The sequence below is a fragment of the Engystomops pustulosus genome, chromosome 6 (genome assembly GCF_040894005.1).
Source record: "Engystomops pustulosus chromosome 6, aEngPut4.maternal, whole genome shotgun sequence".
Classification (NCBI taxonomy): Eukaryota; Metazoa; Chordata; class Amphibia; order Anura; family Leptodactylidae; genus Engystomops; species Engystomops pustulosus.
Genome location: NC_092416.1, coordinates 98868314 through 98889965, shown reverse-complemented (window position 1 = coordinate 98889965; position 21652 = coordinate 98868314). Strand labels below are relative to the sequence as shown.

The window sequence follows — 21652 nt, the reverse complement described above, 5'->3', positions numbered from 1 at the left end:
TTTACTCTTCTGCTTTGTTTGTGTGTCGTTTGCATTTACGCAGCACTTGCGTCACGGTTTCATTTATGCGCCTTTTTTTCGGCACGGTTTCACTTACGTGGCGTGTGTGTCACAGTTCTGCTTACACGCATTTGCGGCACGTTTACACTTAAGCAGCACTTGCATCACGATTACGCTTATGTGGCGCTTACGCCATGGTTACACGGCACTTGCATCACGATTACACTTATGCAGCGTTTTCTACACGGTTGCACTATCGCGCAGTTTGCGTTACGTTTCTGATTATGCAGTGTTTGCGTCACTTTTACTCTTGCGCATTGTTTGCGCTTTAGCTACGTTTGTGCTTACGTGGCGCTTGCGTCATCTTACACTTACACGCCATTTGCTTTACGCTTACACGGCGCCATGTTTGCAGCATTTTTATGCTGCGCCAGGTTTGAGCTTACACAACATTTATGTTACATTTACGCACCGTAGGCGTTACTTTTATGCAGCGTTTGCATCACAATTCTGTTTACGTGCCGTTTGCATCACAGTAAAGCTCACACTGTGTTTGTGTCACGTTTCCGCTTTGCGACATTAACGGTACGCTTACGGCCCGTTTGCGTAACGTTTATGTAGCTTTTGCGCCACTTTTACTCTTTTGCAGCGTTGCACCATTTTTGGCACATTTACGCTTATGCAGTGCTTGAGGTGCGTTTATGCATCCGTAGATTTTCGTAGTTTCAATGCGCTGCATAAGCGTAAACGTGCCACAAATGGTGCGTATGCATAAACTCAATGTAAATGTGAGACAAACGCCACATAGGCAGAAGCACGCCGCAAATGCCATTTAACCGGAACTGCAATGCAAACGGGCTTTAACCCCTTAGCGTTCCGCGCCGTAGCTGTACTGCGCAGCTTCCCACTATTGGCGCTCAGCGCAGTACAGCTACTGCGCGAGCGCATACTATTTTAGAATTGTCACCACGTCGCGAGACCTGGAAGGACCAGTGACCTGGAAGGACCCCCAAGAAGGCGCCGTAGGGTTCCAGGGACTTCTGCGATTGAAGTGCCTGGGACTTCTGCAGGAGAAGTGCCTGGGACTTCTGCAGGAGAAGTGCCTGGGACTTCTGCAGGAGAAGTGCCTGGGACTTCTGCAGGAGAAGTGCCTGGGACTTCTGCAGGAGAAGTGCCTGGGACTTCTGCAGGAGAAGTGCCTGGGACTTCTGCAGGAGAAGTGCCTGGGACTTCTGCAGGAGAAGTTTCTGGGACTTCTGCAGGAGAAGCGTCTGGGGCTTCCACTGACCCCACATGGGTAGCCCCAGATAATTATACCCCTCAGGTCCCTGACTTTTTGGGCCATCCTGGCATTAACTTTGACACGACAGGGCTCAGAGCTGTGGACTTTTTTAAGTTTTTTTTTGATGAGGAGCTGCTGAATATTATTATATTTCAGACAAATCTTTACGCTGCACAACATATTGCCCAAAACCCCACGTCCTTTTATGCACAACCCTACAGGTGGACCCCTGTCACTGCAGCAGGGATGCACAAGTATTGGGGCATAATACTCCTCATGGGGATAGTAAAGAAGCCTTCAATCAGGGACTACTGGAGCTCAGATATACTGTACCACACCCCCATGTTCCACATGGCAATGAGCAGGATGCGCTTTGAAGCCATCCATAAGTTTTTGCACTACACTGACAACACACAGTGCCCACCCAGGGGTGACCCCAGTTATGATCGGTTATTTAAGGTCAGGCCCATATTAGATCATTTTAGTGCCAAGTTTGCCCAGGCATATACCCCCGCCAAACATGTGAGCATAGACGAGTCCCTGGTACAATTCAAAGGGAGACTTCAATTCCGCCAGTACCTGCCCAATAAGAGGGCAAGATATGGTGTGAAAATGTATAAGCTGTGCGAAAGTTCATCAGGGTACACATACAAGTTCAGGGTATATGAAGGGAAGGACTCCACTATAGTGCCCCCAGAATGCCCCCCCTTCCTGGGTGTTACAGGGAAGATAGTGTGGGATTTAGTGCACCCACTGCTGGACCAGGGCTAATACCTCTACCTGGACAATTTCTACACCAGCACCACCCTGTTCAAGTGCCTCACTTCCAGAAATACTGCGGCATGCGGCACTGTACGCAGAAATCAGAGAGGTCTCCCTAAGTCGCTTCTTGTGCAAAAACTTAAAAGGCACGAAAGCAGGGCACTATGCAGCGACTCTGTATTGTGTGTTAAGTACAAGGACAAGAGAGAGGTCCTTGTATTAACCACAATACATGAGCACACCACCACCCCTGTCCCAGTACGAGGTGCCAGTACAGAAACCCCCAAGCCAGACTGTATTTTAGATTATAACAAATACATGGGAGGGGTGGACTTGTCTGACCAGGTGCTTCAGCCGTACAATGCCATGCGGAAGTCAAGGGTGTGGTACAAGAAGCTGGCCGTGCACATCATGCAGATGGCATTGTATTCCTGGAATTTCAAGAGGTGGTAATAAAGTACTTTCTTTTTGGAGACCAGGAAGGGGGGAGTGCTAGCACATCTGGAAGTGAGGCCACATCACGTATTGTACCAGGGCAGCACTTTCCAGGAGTAGTTCCCCAAACAGCCAGCAAGGGAAGGTCACAAAAGAGGTGCAGGGTGTGCTCCAAAAATGGCATTCGGAAGGACACCATTCATCACTGTGAGACATGCCCAGAAAAACCAGGGTTATGTATGAAAGATTGCTTCCGAATTTATCATACATCCCTGGATTTTTAGAGTACCCTGTTGTTACCCTGACGCACAGCTTATACATCATGCCGCACCTTCCCTTCTAAGCCCTGCCATGTGCCCAGCCTGTAGATTACTGTCCCGTATGCTTTACCCGGGAAAACATGCATCATGATTTTTAGGGTGTTTGTCTCCCATGGCAGCAGCTGGGCACAAAATGACATAATGGATATTTTTTACTATGCACTATCCATTTTGCACTTTTTCATGGGTCCACCTGTGGGGTTAAAATGCTAACTATACCCCTAGATTAATTCAAGGAGGGTTGTAGTTTCCAAAATAGGGTCAGTTCTTAGGGGTTTCTACTGTACTGGCCTCTATTGGCATCTACAAATCTTTCATGATGCCAAAAAGAAAAAAAAATGTACAATGTCTGTGCTCCAACAAGTTATTCCCTTTTAAACCCTTCCGTGTCTCCATCCTACAGATTATTGCCTCCTATGGGGTATTGCCCTAACCGGGGTAACCCGCAGAATGATTTTTGATGTGTTTTTTCCCCAGTGGCATGAGTTGGGCAAAATACTTTTGTCACTTCAATGGCATATTTGATAAATTGCAATACAATTGTTTCTCTGCACTACTCACTTTGTATTACATTTGAGCCAGCACCTTAGGGGTTAAAATGCTCATACAAGCCTACATACATTCTTTGAGGGGTGCCCTTTCCAAAATGGGTTCACTACTTGGGGGTTTCTATTGTACTGGTACCTCGGGGGTACCCCCCCATTACCAATCTAGTGAAAACGAAGCTTGAAAACCTAAATTGTGCTTCTTTCTTCCTGACCCCTGCCGTGTGCCCAGCCTGTAAATTATTGGCACATGTGTGGTATTGCCGTACTCGGGACAACCCGCAGAATGATTTTTGGGGTGTTTGTCTAAAGTGGCATGGGTTGGGCACAGTATATGAGGCACTAAAATGACATTTTTGAGATAAAAACGCAATTTTTACTCTGCACCATTTACTTTGCATTCAATTTTGACCAGCGTGTTGGGGGTTAAAATGCTCATACAAGCCTACATACATTCTTTGAGGGGTGCCCTTTCCAAAATGGGTTCACTACTTGGGGGTTTCTATTGTACTGGTACCTCGGGGGTACCCCCCATTACCAATCTAGTGAAAACGAAGCTTGAAAACCTAAATTGTGCTTCTTTCTTCCTGACCCCTGCCTTGTGCCCAGCCTGTAAATTATTGGCACATGTGTGGTATTGCCGTACTCGGGACAACCCGCAAAATGATTTTTGGGGTGTTTGTCTAAAGTGGCATGGGTTGGGCACAGTATATGAGGCACTAAAATGACATTTTTGAGATAAAAACGCAATTTTTACTCTGCACCATTTACTTTGCATTCAATTTTGACCAGCGTGTTGGGGGTTAAAATGCTCATACAAGCCTACATACATTCTTTGAGGGGTGCCCTTTCCAAAATGGGTCACTACTTGGGGGTTTCTATTGTACTGGTACCTCCGGGGTACCCCCCATTACCAATCTAGTGAAAACGAAGCTTGAAAACCTAAATTGTGCTTCTTTCTTCCTGACCCCTGCCGTGTCCCCAGCCTGTAAATTATTGGCACATGTGTGGTATTGCCGTACTCGGGACAACCCGCAGAATGATTTTTGGGGTGTTTGTCTAAAGTGGCATGGGTTGGGCACAGTATATGAGGCACTAAAATGACATTTTTGAGATAAAAACGCAATTTTTACTCTGCACCATTTATTTTGCATTCAATTTTGACCAGCGTGTCGGGGGTTAAATGCTCACCACAACCACCGATAAATTCTTTAAGGGGTCTAGTTTCCGTAATGGTATCATTTATTGGGGGTTTCTATTGCACTGGCACCTCACGGGCCCTGCCAACATGACATGGCACTCCAAATCCAAACGTGTGAAAACGGAGCTGGAAAAATAAAAATTTCACTCCTTCCGTTCTCATCCCTTCTGTGTGCCCAGTCTGTAAATTATTGGCACATGTGTGGTATTGCTGTACTCGGGACAACCCGCAGAATGATTTTTGGGGTGTTTGTCTAAAGTGGCATGGGTTGGGCACAGTATATGAGGCACTAAAATGACTTTTTTGAGATAAAAACGCAATTTTTACTCTGCACCATTTACTTTGCATTCAATTTTGACCAGCGTGTTGGGGGTTAAAATGCTCACCCCAACCACCGATAAATTCTTTGAGGGGTCTAGTTTCCGAAATGGTGACATTTTGGGGGGTTTTCTATTGTACTTTTACTTCAGGGGCTCTTCAATTACACTGTGGCACCACAAAATATTTGCAGCCAAATTGGCCTTCCAAATTCCCAGTATCGCTAACTCTGTTCTGGACATCACTGTGCGGGGAAACAGCAGCTGACATCCACATGTCTGGTATTGCCGTACTCGGAAGAAGCAGTGCAAGAAATTAGGAATATATATTTACCTCAAATTCCTTCTGAATGTATCCATTGTAGGGCTAAATTGGAAAGATTGAAATCAAAAATTGAAATTTCAAAATTTCCACTCCATTTTCATATGCTTCCGGAAAAATAATTAAAGGGTTAACAGACTTCTTAAATGCTGATTTGAATAGGTTGAGATGTTAGGTTCATAAAATGGTGTTACTTGTGGGGGTATATAGTACATAAGCCTTTATAGGGCACTTCCAAACTGAATTGATCACCAAAAAGTTCGCATTTTTCAAATTTCAAGAAAATCTGAGAAGTTGCTACTAAAACTTCAAACCTTCTCACATCCATAAAAAAAATGGAAACTTAAAACAAATAATGGATATAAAAAGAAGACCAATGGCAAAAGGTTTCTATCAAAAAAAATTTGTGGTATCACTTTTTGTCTAAAAAGTATAACATTTTAAACTTTGAAAATAGTAATTTTTTTCAAATTTTTCCTAAATTTTTTAATTTTTACCCCCCAAAAAAGGAACGGATCACCGAAATGACACTACTAACATAAACTACAATGAGAAATCACAGAGATATCTTAAAGCGTTGAAAAGTTATTACCACAGGAAGAGACACTGGTCAAATTTTTAAAAAAAGTAGCGAGCCTTAACCTGCAAACAGGCTGCGTCCTTAAGGGGTTAAGGGGAAACGCTACACAAACAACCCAGAAGCGTAAACGCTATGCAACGGCCGTAAGCGTGAACAAATGTGCGTCGTGTTTAAGCTTACGTTGTATTTGCCTTTGTGTCACGTTTCCGCAGCATTTGCGTTTATGTCGAGTTTGACTCGTGTTTGCCTAAAAGGCACTTTTGTTTACGGCGCATTTACACTTCTGTGCACTCACGTTTGCATTTACACATTCATTTACATGCTGGTTGTGTTTATGTCTTGTTTTACACTTCTTTACGTCCCTGTGGTGTATGCGTTGATGTCTCGTTTGCACTTATGTTTACATAACATTTGCATTTCCGTTTACATTTCATGCGTGTTTACAATGCGTGTAACATTGCATTTTTAATGTCAACAGAATATTAGAATGTGTGTGAACATGGCCTTTAGATGCTCATAGAGAAATTAGCTCAATAGCTCACTACTGACAGTATGAGAGAAGATTAGCATAACACATGCCTCCAACCCCATCTCCAGCACCTCCTCTCTGACCGAACACAGATTACAATGGTCAGATTTCGGGACTAATACCTCCGCAACTATGGGGGCTAGAAGGAAAATTCAAAGTGCCCGTGAATCTGTGTAGCAGCCCCTACTGAATGGTATCATGATCTCCATATAAGTGAGGTAGTGAAAGGTCCTCTTTAAGACACTTCTGAGATTCCTGTATGACGTGTACAAAAGGGGGCATGACTTCACTAAGAGGTTGCAATGTTTTCATATGAAACATGCGCTGAAAAAAGTACTCAGTCCTGCACACAAATGTGTGCCCCTGGGGCAAAAGTAATGTGGGCCACCATCTCCACTAACCATGACCACCACCACTACTGCTATATCTTTGTGGCTTGAAGACACTAATTAAACACAGATGGGCATTTTTTATTGTGCAGGAACAGGGATAAAAAGGTGGGTTATATTATTATTACCCTTTATCTTCCCCTACACAATAAAAATGTCCATCTTAGAGCTGATGTAGGTAAAGCAGTATACGTATAGGCTAAAAACTCTCTTCTACTGCCAGCCCCTTACTTTGTTAAATGCAAACCCTGCCTATGCCCTAAATTTGACAGATGCTGGTAACCCCCCCTCCCCCATGCAAATGTCCAGTGCTTGGCCCAATCACAGCTATGTTTCCAGTGAAATGTTACGTACATGTACATGTGCACTACAACGCGTCTTCTGTTCCAGGTTGCTATAGTGAGCTGCCTGAAGCAGGAGAGGCAATTCTCATTCGCCTCCTGCTGCATCAGCTCTATAGTAGAAAATCATACTAATCTCCTCGACAGAAGGATGAAAATTCCGCGCTCTGGGGACATGTGAAGGAGAAGCGTCTGTGAGAGCAGTGCCCGCAGCTGCCATCTGCACGTCCACTGCACTGATATAGGAACACAATGCAGAGTATGTACATATGCTCTTATATTAATCTGTGGCAGCTGTGGGACCCTCTGTGACCGCAATTGTTACGCTCATGCTGTTTAACACATATCCCCTTTCACAGCTATGGACTGAGCCACATAGGGCAGGTCCTATTCTTCCAGAGTTTGTGGCTTTGGCAGTCTTTTTTTTTTTATTGTCATTGGTGGGTGAGTGGCACTTAACTGCCAATGACAGTGCAAGTTTCGGCTGGAAACTGCACGTTTTGGGCACATGAAGCTTAAATGAAACCTGCCATAAGGGATCTACCAAACAAGGTAGATCCAATGGTAGCAGTGCACAGAATGGAAGGAAGGACTTTAAGCTTTTAGAGGGCAGATTGTGATAACGCTATTTTCAGGTGCCATTATGCATTTGAAAAGTTCCCAACGTTCCTGAACAGTGAACACTCAAGGTTTATATTCAGCCTTTTACTACCACAGATGTTTTACAGAAAGTATTTACATTGGCTTATTTTAACCCCTTATCACCGACACTAGTTTTCAGCTCAATGACCAGACTCGATTTTTCAAATCTGACATGTCTCACGATAATTGGTTATAACTTCGGAACGCTTTAACATATCCTGGTGATTTTGAGAATGTTTTCTCGTGACACATTATACTTCATGTTAGTTATAAAATTTAAGTGATAAGTTTTGCGTTTCGTTCTGAAAAAAAGTGAAAATTTGGCAAAAGTTTGTAAAAATTCTTCATTTTCCAAGTTTGAAATGTTCTGGTTTCCAGACAGGAAGTAAAACTACCCAAAAAGTTTGATAATTAACATTTACAGAATATCTGCTTTATGTTGGGATGATATTTTATGCTTCCGGTCATTTTTCTAGGATGTTATGAGGTGCAGAACTTTAGGTGCGATTTTTCTTATTTTCATGAAAATTGCCATAACTCACATTTTGAGGGACAACTCAGCTTTCAAGTGACTTTGAGAGGCCTAAATAATAGTAAAACCTCATAAATTACCCCACTATAGAAAGTTCACCCCTCAACATATGTAAAACAACTTCTATTAAGTCCATTAACCCTTTAAGTGTTTCACATGGGTTAAAAAATATGGACCTGCGATTTAGAAACTATGGAATTTTTTTGGAAATACATTCATTTAGGCCAAAACTGACATTTTCAGAATAAATTAAATGATGAAACGCACTGCAACGCTTGATGCCCAATTCCTCCCGAGTGTACTGATACCCCATATGTGGTGGTAAACTGCTGTACGGGCGCACGGCCGAGCATAGAATGAATGGAGGCGCCGTCCACAGCAGATTTGTATTGTCACATTGTACGACCTATAAATTTTTATTTTTTTTGGTAATGCAAACATATGAGGGCTTATTTTTTATGGGATGAGATACAATGTATAAATAATTTATTTTGGGAGTCTAAAGCTTATTCATGAGATTTTATTAACTATTTCAAGGGGGACACAAACAAAATCATCAATTTTTATTTTGGATTGTGAGCATTTCCCCCCCCCCCGCTCACCGTAACGTAAAAATAATATTTTATCTTTATTCTCTGGTTCACTACGATTGCGGTGATACCTCATTTATATAGTTTTTCTTATTTTGCTCAATTTTCCTGAGCAAAACCAATATTGGAGAAAATCGCATTGTTTTTACTATTGACAACTTTTCAGGGCCATAACTTCTGTATTTTTCTGTTGTCAGATCTGGTTGAGGGCTTATTTTTTGCGAAAACAGTTGTTCTTTTCAGTCGTATCATATTAGGTACCGTAACTTTTTTTGATCACTTTTTAGAACATTTTTTGTGATGGTGTTTGATGAAAAATTGTATATTATGGGAAGTTTTTCGAGTTTTTTTTTTACGTAGTTCACCGAGCGGGTTCAATATTGATTTAGATTTATTGTACAGATTAATACGGACGCGGTGATACCTCATTTATATAGTTTTCTTATTTTGCTCAATTTTCCTGAGCAAAACCAATATTGGAGAAAATCGCATTGTTTTTACTATTGACAACTTTTCAGGGCCATAACTTCTGTATTTTTCTGTTGTCAGATCTGGTTGAGGGCTTATTTTTTGCGAAAACAGTTGTTCTTTTCAGTCGTATCATATTAGGTACCGTAACTTTTTTTGATCACTTTTTAGAACATTTTTTGTGATGGTGTTTGATGAAAAATTGTATATTATGGGAAGTTTTTCGAGTTTTTTTTTTACGTAGTTCACCGAGCGGGTTCAATATTGATTTAGATTTATTGTACAGATTAATACGGACGCGGTGATACCAAATATGTACGTGTTTTGTGTTTTATATACTTTATTTGCATTTTATGTGTTACTGGGGAGATTATGGGACTTTTATTTTATTTATTTATTTAATTATATTATAAAAAGATTTAATTTTTTTTTTTTTACTTTTTTACATTTTCTACTTCTTGGCTTGAATAAGCGATCATCCGATCGCTTATTCAAGCCTTTACACTGCAATACACTTGTATTGCAGTGTATAGTGAAAGTAACTGAGCATGCTGCGCATGCTCAGTTACTTACAGCCGGGTCCTGCCAGGAAGGCAGGACCCGGTGAGAAGAGGAGCCGACAGCCCCGGGTCACTCGTCGGAACCCGGGGCAGCGGCAGGAGGGATCGGATCCCCCGGTAAGCACACCGGGGGGGTCCGATCCACGGGGGACACACTTGCACGCCGCGGTCATGCTTGACCGCGGCGTGCAAGGGGTTAAACACCCGGGATCGGAGTTTTTCCGATCCCGGGTGTTAGTGCCGGGTCTGGGCTGTGATATCACAGCCCGACACCGGCACCAGCGAGACCCGGTGTCCCGAAAACTTCTTCTGATGCGCCGCCGTAGAAAGGCGTCGCATCAGAAGAAGTACCCTTAATGACCGCCGTAAAAACCCGATAGGGCGGTCATTAAGGGGTTAACAAACCTTGCTTTTCCCTCCAAATAATCACAAAGCTTTGTTGGGGTGCATAGTGGAGTTCAGAAGGAAAGGAGCTTCTATTGGCTTTTGGAGGGTGGATTTTGCTGGAACAGATTCCAGGTACTATGTTGCATGTGCTGAGCCCCTAAGGTAGTAGGGCAATAAATGTGAAAGAGTGGACCCATTATGAAAATTAGAGCCCTCAAAACATACAGTAACACTATATTTGAGGGCACAGTACACCATTGCTTAACCTTTATTTACCTTTTATGGGGGAAGATGCAAAAGAAAAAATCTGCTCTGCCGTTAATATTTACCTTTTTTGTGTTTTAAGAATCAAATAGAATAGCTTACATGTAATTTATGTTCTAAATGTCAGTACGGTTTATTTATATTCATATAACTTTTTATGTTTGACTAGTTCTACACTAGTTCTAAGAGGTGTAACATTTTTATTTTGTGTTGATTGAGCTGTTTTGTGGGACAACTAGTACTTTTCATTGGTATTATGATGGGGTAAATGTGACTTTTTGATGGTTTTTTATGGTGTTAATGTATGGTTGGATGAGCAAAAATCAAAATTTGTGCTTTGCTTTTTATTTTATTTTTTGTGTTTACCTTACAGGCTCAGTAATAATTTTATACCTAATATGTGTGGTTTGTGTGGTGATTTTCACTTATTATGTGATTGGGGAGTTTTATATTATATGGGGCATTTAGGGGACTTTTATTGTGTTAGAATTTTTTTAAGATTTTTTTTTACTCTTTTGCACACTTTTTTTGTCCCCCTTTAGATGCTGTCATGTTTGAGTCACAATTCTCGCTGCTTGTGCAAAAGCATCGCTGTCGCATACAACCGGCCTTATGCACGAATCGCAGAGGTTCTACTTCTGGTGCACTAAATATAAGCACACCAAGATGTTCTCCAACATCAAGGTGCATTAAGGGGTTAAATTGGCTATAAGTGACATTTTTTAACCATTTTTTGTAATTATTACTTCTGAAATCTAAATAGCTGTTGACACAAATAGCTGTTACATTGTGAAGTATGTCCATGTAACAAATTCCATAATGATTAACCACTAGATCTAAGAATTCAATATGACTTTTATCCTGATTCAATGTGAATTTGATTCCCCCCTTTGTTCTCATTCTATTTATTCTAAAAGGAGGTTAATGACTTTATATCTGCTTTCAAAACTAGAAAGAAGTCACCAATATACCTTTTATAAATATTTAGTTTACCTTTGTGTATATTTAGAGGTCTAATATATATCTCCTCAAAGATGTTAATGAACAAGTTTGCATATAAGGGTGTCACTTCTGTGCCCATGGCCGCCCCCTTAACTTGGATTGATATTTCTGGATCATATTTAATTATTACCTCTATGCTGGATAACCACAATTCATGATCTGTGACATCATAATGCTGTGACTTCTAGAGTGAATTAGATGCAATCATCTTCCCATGTTTGGTCCTTCAATATTTTAATTAAATCAAATTTCGTAAATAACTATTCATGTGGCAAATATATTTTTGAAAGAATAGATCAACATATTGCGACAAATTGTTGGTGATACAATTTGTGTCTATTATTAACCCCTTCCCGACGCGCGCCGTACTAGTACGGCGCGCGCCGGGTCCCGGTGCATGGAGAGGGCTCGCGGGCCGAGCCCTCTCCATAGCCGGTAAGTCTTTGCTGCATATTGCAGCAAAGGCTTACCGGTAACACCCGCGATCGGTGCTAGCACCGATCGCGGGTGCTTTCACCGCGATCACCTCCGGCAATGCTGCCGGAGGCTTCAAAAAGATGGCGCCGCATGGGCGCCGCCATCTTGGCGCGGATCTTCGCTCCCCGATGACGTCACGGGGAGCGGTGATCCGTTGCCATGACAGCATCGGGCCTCACGAAGGCCCGAAGCTGTCTCGTTTTAACCTATTCATTACAATGTGCTATCAGCACATTGTAATGAATGAGGAGTAAAATCCCCATATACTGCCATATTGCAGTATGGCAGTATATGGTAGGATCGATCAGACAACCTAGGGTTAAAGTACCCTAGGGAGTCTGAAAAATATTTAAAGTAAAAGTAAAAAAAAGTTTAAAAAAAAAAAATTATATTAAAAAAACCTAAAAATTCAAATCACCCCCCTTTCCCTAGAACTGATATTAATATTAATAAACAGTAAAAATCATAAACACATTAGGTATCACCGCGTCCGAAAATGTCCAATCTATCAAAATATAATAACGGTTTTTCACTGCGTTTAACCCCGTAACGGAAAATAGCGTCCAAAGTCAAAAATGACATTTTTTTGCCATTTTGGAAAATATAAAAAAATTAATAAAAAGTGATCAAAAGGTAGCACAGTCCTAACAATGATAGCAATGAAAACGCCATCAAAAGTCGCAAAAAATGACACCACCCACAGCTTCGTACACCAAAGTATGAAAAAGTTATTAGCGCCAGAAGATGACAAAATCAAAAAAAAAATTTTTGTACAGGAGGTTTTAATTTTTTTAAATGTATGAAAACATTATAAAACCTGTACAAATGTGGTATCCCTGTGATCGTAGCAACCCAAAGAATAAAGTAGACCTGTCATTTGGGGCACACAGTGAAAGCTGTAAAATCCAAGCCCACAAGAAAACGTCGCAAATGTGTTTTTTCACCATTTTCACTGCATTTGGAATTTTTTTCCCGCTTCCCAGTACGCGCCATGGAACATTAAATACCATCACTACGAAGTGCAATTTGTTACGCAGAAAATAAGCCATAACAGAGCTCTTTATGTGGAAAAATAAAAAAGTTATAGATTTTTGAAGGTGGGGTGTGAAAAATGGAAGTGAAAAAACTAAAAAAGGCCAAGTCGTTAAGGGGTTAAAGGACATCCTATTGAGATTCTGTGAGATTCGGTTTTGAGAGATTCTTATGCACCTTAGGTAGGTGATAGAAGTATGGCCGACTGGGCTGTTCTATTAGTAAAAAAATTTGTATTCTTGTTCTGTTAATAAACCTGGTGTGGAATTTTTTTCTGTTATTCTCGATAAGGATCATCTATTATTTCTCAATATTACACTCACCGGCCACTTTATTAGGTACACCATGCTAGTAACGGGTTGGACCCCCTTTTGCCTTCAGAACTGCCTCAATTCTTCGTGGCATAGATCCAACAAGGTGCTGGAAGCATTCCTCAGAGATTTTGGTCCATATTGACATGATGGCATCACACAGTTGCCGCAGATTTGTCGGCTGCACATCCATGATGCGAATCTCCCGTTCCACCACATCCCAAAGATGCTCTATTGGATTGAGATCTGGTGACTGTGGAGGCCATTTGAGTACAGTGAACTCATTGTCATGTTCAAGAAACCAGTCTGAGATGATTCCAGCTTTATGACATGGCGCATTATCCTGCTGAAAGTAGCCATCAGATGTTGGGTACATTGTGGTCATAAAGGGATGGACATGGTCAGCAACAAATACTCAGGTAGGCTGTGGCGTTGCAACGATGCTCAATTGGTACCAAGGGGCCCAAAGAGTGCCAAGAAAATATTCCCCACACCATGACACCACCACAACCAGCCTGAACCGTTGATACAAGGCAGGATGTATCCATGCTTTCATGTTGTTGACGCCAAATTCTGACCCTACCACCCGAATGTCGCAGCAGAAATCGAGACTCATCAGACCAGACAACGTTTTTCCAATCTTCTACTGTCCAATTTCGATGAGCTTGTGCAAATTGTAGCCTCAGTTTCCTGTTCTTAGCTGAAAAGAGTGGCACCGGGTGTGGTCTTCTGCTGCTGTAGCCCATCTGCCTCAAAGTTCGTCATACTGTGCGTTCAGAGATGCTCTTCTTCCTACCTTGGTTGTAACGGGTGGTGATTTGAGTCACTGTTGCCTTTCTATCAGGTCGAACCAGTCTGCCCATTCTCCTCTGACCTCTGGCATCAACAAGGCATTTCCGTCCACAGAACTGCCGCTCACTGGATGTTTTTTCTTTTTCGGACCATTCTCTGTAAACCCTAGAGATGGTTGTGCGTGAAAATCCCAGTAGATCAGCAGTTTCTGAAATACTCAGACCAGCCCTGATAGCACCAACAACCATTCCACGTTCAAAGGCACTCAAATCACCTTTCTTCCCCATACTGATGCTCGGTTTGAACTGCAGGAGATTGTCTTGACCATGTCTACTTGCCTAAATGCACTGAGTTGCCGCCATGTGATTGGCTGATTAGAAATTAAGTGTTAATGAGCAGTTGGACAGGTGTACCTAATAAATTGTCTGCTGCCCGGAAGATTATAGTGGGGTTCTCACTCTATTCTTTCATTGCTTTTTGTTCTGCTTTAATAGTCCTTTTCATGTTCTCTAATTCATTTAGACTGGCACCATAACTAGCACCAGACATAAGAACTATAGTAATAGTAGTGTAGGACAATTCCACTAGTATGTATATTTAAACCTCATGTATCTGTAACTATGTGCATGCTATTTGTAACTTAGGAAGAGCCCGGCATGGACTTAATGGGGCACATTTACTTACCCGGTCCAGTCGTGATCCAGCGGCTGGTTCTCCGACGCTGATTCGACTCTGATTTTTAAATACTGCATTTTTTCCGAATCCTTCGGAAATCTGATCGCGTGCGCCGAAATCCCAGGGCCATTCAGGGAAAAACGGCGCAAATCAGAAAAATACGGGAAACCTGACAAAAATGTGCGAATCGGTCCCTTAGTAAATGATCCCCAATGTGTTTTACTAGAATTTTTTTTAATTTCTTCCATTATTTTCCTAAAAAAATCATAATTTTTATAAATCAACATAAAAAAAATGCTTTTGAGTTTGACTATCCGTCTGAAAGGCACAAAATTTAGAAATCAAATAATGTTTGAAGTTTAGAAATTTTAAAATTTTTGTAAAATATTTTGCAACCTAATTTGTCATCTAACATAAAGTACATTGGGGGTAATCTAACAAGCCTAGTCCAGCAGTTTTCTGTCAAACAAGGCATGTAAAGAGCCCCATTACTTACATTTCACCCCCACATGGCATATTTTATGTATAGAAAAATATTAGTACACCAGCAGGGGGGAAATAAAGTCTCATGTTCAATGTGCCAGTCTTAATTAATCCCCCCCCCCCATAATCTCACAAAAATCTCACAATCAGAAAACCATTTAGGGTGTGGTCAGGTAGATGAAAACTGGCTTCTCCAGTAAGGAGGCAAATACCGGTACCTTCTTAGAACTCCCTGGCAGCCCCTACTTCTGTGCAAGTAGAAAGAGCAACACTTCATATAGCAGTGGAACATGACAAGAAAGAAAGAATACAACAGCATCTATTGCATCTAATATGTAAAGCTGGATGTGTGTGTATGTATGTATGTCCGCTAAAGTAATCTGTACTGTCGCACAGTTGGTGCCTGTGACTCACAGAACAACCAGGTTTTAAGCCCCCCCCCCCCACACACACTTTCCAAAATTCACTTATTACCGACCATATACAGGAGCCATTGTCTGCTGCTATGGCAGTTGGAAGCTGAGCTATGATTGGTTGCTACACTGCCACAGGTCATTAAAATGAGCTCTGAACTGTGATTGGTTACTACAGGCAATGAGTACAAGACACTTATGTGTGAGGTAAGATGGATAGCGATACAGAGAAGGGCAGATTTATCAGAAATGTCTGAAGTTAAAACTGTTCCAGTTGCCAATGGAAACCAATCAGAGATCAGCTGTCATTTTATAAACAACTGTGCAAAAAGTAAACCTGCGCTCTGATTGGTTGCCATGGACGTGACCACCGGGTCTAAAGGGGTTAAACAGAGCTGCTGCGTCTAATTAGACCCAGTACAGCTTTGATCAGCATCAGCAGACACAGGTCATTTTCCTCTAACTGGGGCTCTTATAGATGCCTCAGTTAAAGGGGCAAATTTGTAAAAGAAAAAAAATAAGTGAAATAAAAAAAATGTTTAAAAAAGGTGAAAGGACCTTTTATGACCTCATGGGGGACATATAAAGTAAAAACACACACACAAAAAAAATGAATACATTTTTCATAAAAATACAATGACATTTCCCCACATAAAAAAAAAATCCCCCTACAAAAGGCATACAGACAAACGCTCCTAGACGAAGGCTCAGTGCGAGCTGAAACGCACGTCAGGGACCCAGTCATCCCCGGACATTGGAGCACACCACACTTCACTACCTGGTAAGGAAAGGCATGTCACTTAATGGTCCCTCTATGTAAATCTTACATGGCACGAGCTTCTGCTGTGCAAGCAATTATTAGTTACCTGCAACTCCTTATGGGTCCTGACTCATTTATCTACCAGTCCTCATTTATCTTATTTACCATACATCTCCTACTATATGTCCGGGCATGACTGCTTTTTTTCTTTACACCACTACTATAATACCTCATCAACTATATGTTTTAAACAAACTACGTATATGTGTTGTCATATGTATCAATGTGAATAACGCTTGTTATATACTGCATTTTTTCATTTGCTATAGTCTTGCCTCATTTCTCCTTGTTTCCTTCTTTTGAGGAGTACAATAGGTTTCATATCGTATGTTCTTTTTTGGCAGTGGGCTAGGTGTTTGTAACACATACGGATATGTGATGCTTGTAGGAGTAGGCCATACCCTCCCTCGCTTTCCCCTGTTCCTCCTGTTCCAAATTGCTAATACAAAAGGCATCACCATAGTGGCCCCTTTTGCCCAAAACTATACATATGTGCTTCGAGAAGAAAGAAAAAGCCCTACAGCAGACACTGTGCATCTCAAAGAACGTAAGCATTTTCAGTTTCAAAGGGATTTAAAAGAGTGTAAAGAACATTGTGAATATCTCTTTTTGGAAAAACTACTGACTCTGAAAGAAGTCAAGCTTCCTCATCTAATGACAAGGACACACGGCCCAAATATCCTAGGGGTGGACAGAGAGGTAAAGGTTGTGGTTCCAGAGGAGCATCGAACAGAACCTCTCTTTTTTAGACAGGAATAAACCCATTGCTAGGCATCTACTGAGAGGCAACAAGGAATAGACTGAACACCCGATAGTCATCTAACATCGAATTTATCAGATCATCCCCTCAGTCAGGCCAAAATGCAACTACTGAGTAAGGGTTTGTCCTTTGTCCCAACAGTTGAATTTGATCTCTTCTCCTGTGAAAAAACTTGCACTTATTTGCAAAGAAGCTCAAATGGATTAAGTTCTTTAAACATAATGATAAAAAGAGGTGTTGGGCTTGGAACCCGAAGACCTAAGGAGCTTTGACATTCGGAAGGAGCTTTGGGATGTGGCCAACACCCCAGAAGCTGAAGGACCCTTCACAGACTTGAAACCCAATAGTATGCGAGCTCCTCCAGTGGCAGACACAATACATATTGATTTGTTTCTTGAATTAATGACCGCCGAATTAAAGGGTCTACAGGGTTTTGACAATTATGAGTCCAATAATCTATCACCTCAGGAAAGTCATGGATTACTGTCCCTGGAGAGAGAGAAGAACTTAATTATCAAGCCATCTGACTTGGTCGGTAACATTGTGGTACTACAATTATATGTGTGAGCGCATCTTGCATGATACACAATGTTACCGTCCTTTACGCTTTAACCCTACTTTGAAGCTTAGCAAGGAGCTTGAGTTGATTCTGGCTGAGGCTTTGACCAAAAAACTTATCAGTAAGGAGGAATCAAAGTTCATGTTACCACAATACCCGGTCTTGGCGATTTTTTTATGGGTTGACTTTTTAAGTGATACCATTGTCTCTGGCATCAATAATCTGAGGCCTTTTGTGACCGGTCTCCCGTCCTACACAAGGGACACAATGGATGTCCTGAAAGATCTGGAGGGAATCTCCTTGGAACCTGGTACACTGAACGCAAGCCTGGATGTTGGAGCATTGTCGTTGCTCCTTCCCACACTAACTGGGCTTGCGATCGGTGGGATTCTACCTGGAATATTTAGAGGCCATAATTTCTTCTTAGACTTTTGAGATTTGTTTTGGAAAATAATTTATTTTCCTTTAAAGGCCACATCTTCCACCAGTAGCAAGGTACAGCTATCAGGAGGCCTGTGGCTCCTACACATGCAAATCTGTACCTTGGCTTGTGGGAGGAAACTGTGGTCTTCTCTGATGAATTTTCCAGATGGACGTCGTCAGTGGTTCTCTGGCTAAGGTACATGGACAATGTCCTGTTATTCTCAACATCAACTGTACAGGACTTCCATGACTTTGCTTCAGCCCTTAACACCAACAACTTGGGTCTTTTCTCTATTAGTGAAATCAGTCGTCCCTGACTTCTTTGGATTTGGCCATCAATTTCCAACAGGACTGCACAATCCAAACTAAGGTCCATTGTAAACAGAAGGCCACCAATAGCCTTTACCTAGAAAATGCAGCCATATCGATGACTATATTAGTTAAGCCAAAGACATGGAAAAACATTTAATTAATAGGGGCTTTCCAAAATCATTAATTAAGGAGGTGGAATTACAGGCTAGGGCTGCCAACAAAGAGCATCTTTTGATGGCTAAACAAAAACCTGTAGAGGCTGAAATCACAAGGCTGATTGCTACATTTTGTGCATCAAAAGTACCTATTAAACAGGCCTTGAGTAAATATTGGAGAATACTTAGGTTGGATGATGACATCAGGGAACATATCTTGGTGACTTACAGACGAGGAAAAACTCTAAGAGACCGGCTGGTCCACAGTCACCTATAACCCATCCACTGGTCTTTAACGTGGCTGGGTAATCCTCGACCAGACACTTTTAGGTGTGGTAGATGGAAGGCTTGCCCCTATATCACCACGGGATCCACATTTAGCAGTGTCAATACGAACCAGCAATATACCATCTGGAAGAATGTCAAATGTCTTACTCCAGGGGTGTTTCACCTTATGATGTGTGGGTTGTCCCTTAAATAATGTGGGCAAAACTATTCGCCCATTTAAGACTCACATTAGAGACCACGTGAGAGACAAAGAATGGAAATGATACCCCCAATCGTTAAAAACTTTTGGGCCAAACACAATGGAAATGATAAAACAGTACGCTTTAAAGCCATTGAATCTTATCCTTTGTAAATAGGCTCAATGGATTTTTAGAATGGAAAGTGTGTCTCCTAATAGCCTCAATGACACACTTTCCTTTTCTAGTTTTATCAAAAAATAAAAGGGAGACCTGCCTAAGTTAGACAAGATCTACATAAACTATAGACATCCATTCAAACTATACTTCAACTAGAAGTGCTAAAATACATAGGATTCAAAATCAACGGAATGGCATCATTTTATTGTTTCACCTGTGGATCGCTTGGAATCAACGTTTCCACTTGGCTGTCCTAGTTACCATGACCTCATCTAAGTATTGGGTGTCTGTGCCTGACTGTAAACCCCCATATCCTAATTCAGCTATGATATGCCCTACGCGATTAGTAGGTTTGGGGAGCTTTAGGGAGACTTATTCGGCTATATGGCTTCAGTCATCTAGGTTATCTTATTGTGTACTAGTGTGAGATAGGGCTATTGTTAGCCTGTCCAGGCTAGACGATAATAGCGAATTATGCAGTCAGTTTTGGGACTTAGGGCATCAAATAATCTCCTATTACACACCTAGTTATCAGTGGCGTAACTAGAAGCTGATGGGCCCCAGTGCAAAGTCTGTGCCAGGCCCCCAACTATAATGTAAGGTTTATAGTAATAGTCTTCTCATATGGGAAAGTGACACCATAAGGGCCCCCTAAACCTCTTGGGCCCAGGTGCGACCGGAACCTTTGCACCCCTCAAGTTACGCCCCTGCTAGTTATCTTGGTTTGGAACCATACCAGTATTTTTACTTGAACACATTGGCCCTAAACTTTGATAGTGGCTTATATGTGGTGAAGGCAGGACACATTACACTTTGGGTGTTTATGAAATAAACTTTTTTAATGCAACGGTAAATAAAGGTAAAAAAAAGTTAGATTTTAATAGTCATAGCCATACCTCTTTAAGATTGTTCAGTGAATGCTTAAAATGAGTGTGTAACATGTTAATAAGTCATGCTGTATGTATATGTGTCAGTATATACCAAAATACATACAAACTGTAGGGGGGGGGGCATTTGGCAGCAGATCCTTTTGTTTTCTAAATGCTTTGCCCTTTGTGCTGCACATAATGCATTTACATTGCTTTTCATGATAACAAAATGGGTGTTTCTCTATTCAGGTTTACTAATCCATACTTGTTTACTGTGCCCCAAAGTATACATTTTTGTATGGTAAACATGTATTGATGTGTCTTTGCCCCTTTTGGGGATATATGTTTTCCTTTAACGAAATCTACCACCAGGTTCAAGGGTTGTAAACCACGCTGACATAGTGTTCCCTCTCTGGCAGGATCTGCTCTTCTATTAGATTCTTATGCCTTTCTTTTCACCAAAAAAGGCTTTAAAAACGACACAAATAAGGGGATAAGAAGCCAAAAGAAGAGTGGATCCTGACAGAGGGGGCACACACCTGCATGCATTTCAGGGGGAAAAAAAGGATTGGATGGCTTTAATCATGCTATGTTTAAGGACTTGCAATACTGTTTTACCCGAAACGCATCAGATGCTTGGGGTGGCGTACCCTTTGTCAATCCTAATAAAGGAAGTCATTATCCAGGCAGCATTGGTTCCGAGCATTGGAAGTCTATCAAAACCCAGCTGGCAAAGATTGATCAACGAGCTGTGGAAGTTTTTTCTTTTGGAGATTTTTTTAATTCATGTAGGTGTGCTTGGTTTACAATTCGTCATCCTGGTGGTAGATTTCCTTTAAACTCAATAAAGTCAATCTTAGGCCACATCTTTGCTTGTTTTCTGGCTATGTTCTTGTCTGTGAATGAACTGCATGGTCTGGTGTTACTGATCTAAACCACTTTTGAAGTAGCTACTTTACTGTTCTCTACAACAAAGTTCATGTCTCCGTCAAGGAGTAAATAACAGAGGCTCATTTTAAAGTGCCCCCAGGAGTAGCCAAAAACATTGCTGGACTGGCTAACTCATTAACAATTGCAAATTGTACTATTAAGATACTGTAAAAAAAAAGCAAGAGAAAAAAATCTACATGTCCATAAGCGTTTTCATGGAATGTTAATGGAATTATTAAATAAAGTAATTAAGCACAGCCTGAAATGATACTTTACAGTACATATGCTTAAATTACATTGTGGTATACCATAGTATATATCTCCAGTCACAGGAGGATTAGGCAGCCAATTTTACCTACAGCTAAATAAACTGCAATTTAAAAAAATCCTATATTTCTCTTCTGCACAGCTGCAAATATTGCAGAGGGCAGCCTCTGGAGAGACTGCATAGAACAGATAGCACAAAAACAAAGCAAGGCGTAAAATAAATATCTTACCTTGGCATTGGAATCCTTGTTTTCCAATTCCC

The 21652-nt window shown here is 41.3% G+C and overlaps 1 protein-coding gene across 3 annotated transcripts in view; it reads right to left on the bottom strand.

The window, feature by feature from the left end:
- Positions 1-21652, bottom strand: part of PRKCG (protein kinase C gamma) — a 556381-nt gene that overhangs the window by 488450 nt on the left and 46279 nt on the right. For all 3 annotated transcript variants that reach the window (XM_072110472.1, XM_072110471.1, XM_072110470.1), the window contains exon 2: positions 21621-21652. In XM_072110472.1, the coding sequence (XP_071966573.1) occupies positions 21621-21652 (32 nt within the window). The remainder of the gene's footprint in view (positions 1-21620) is intronic.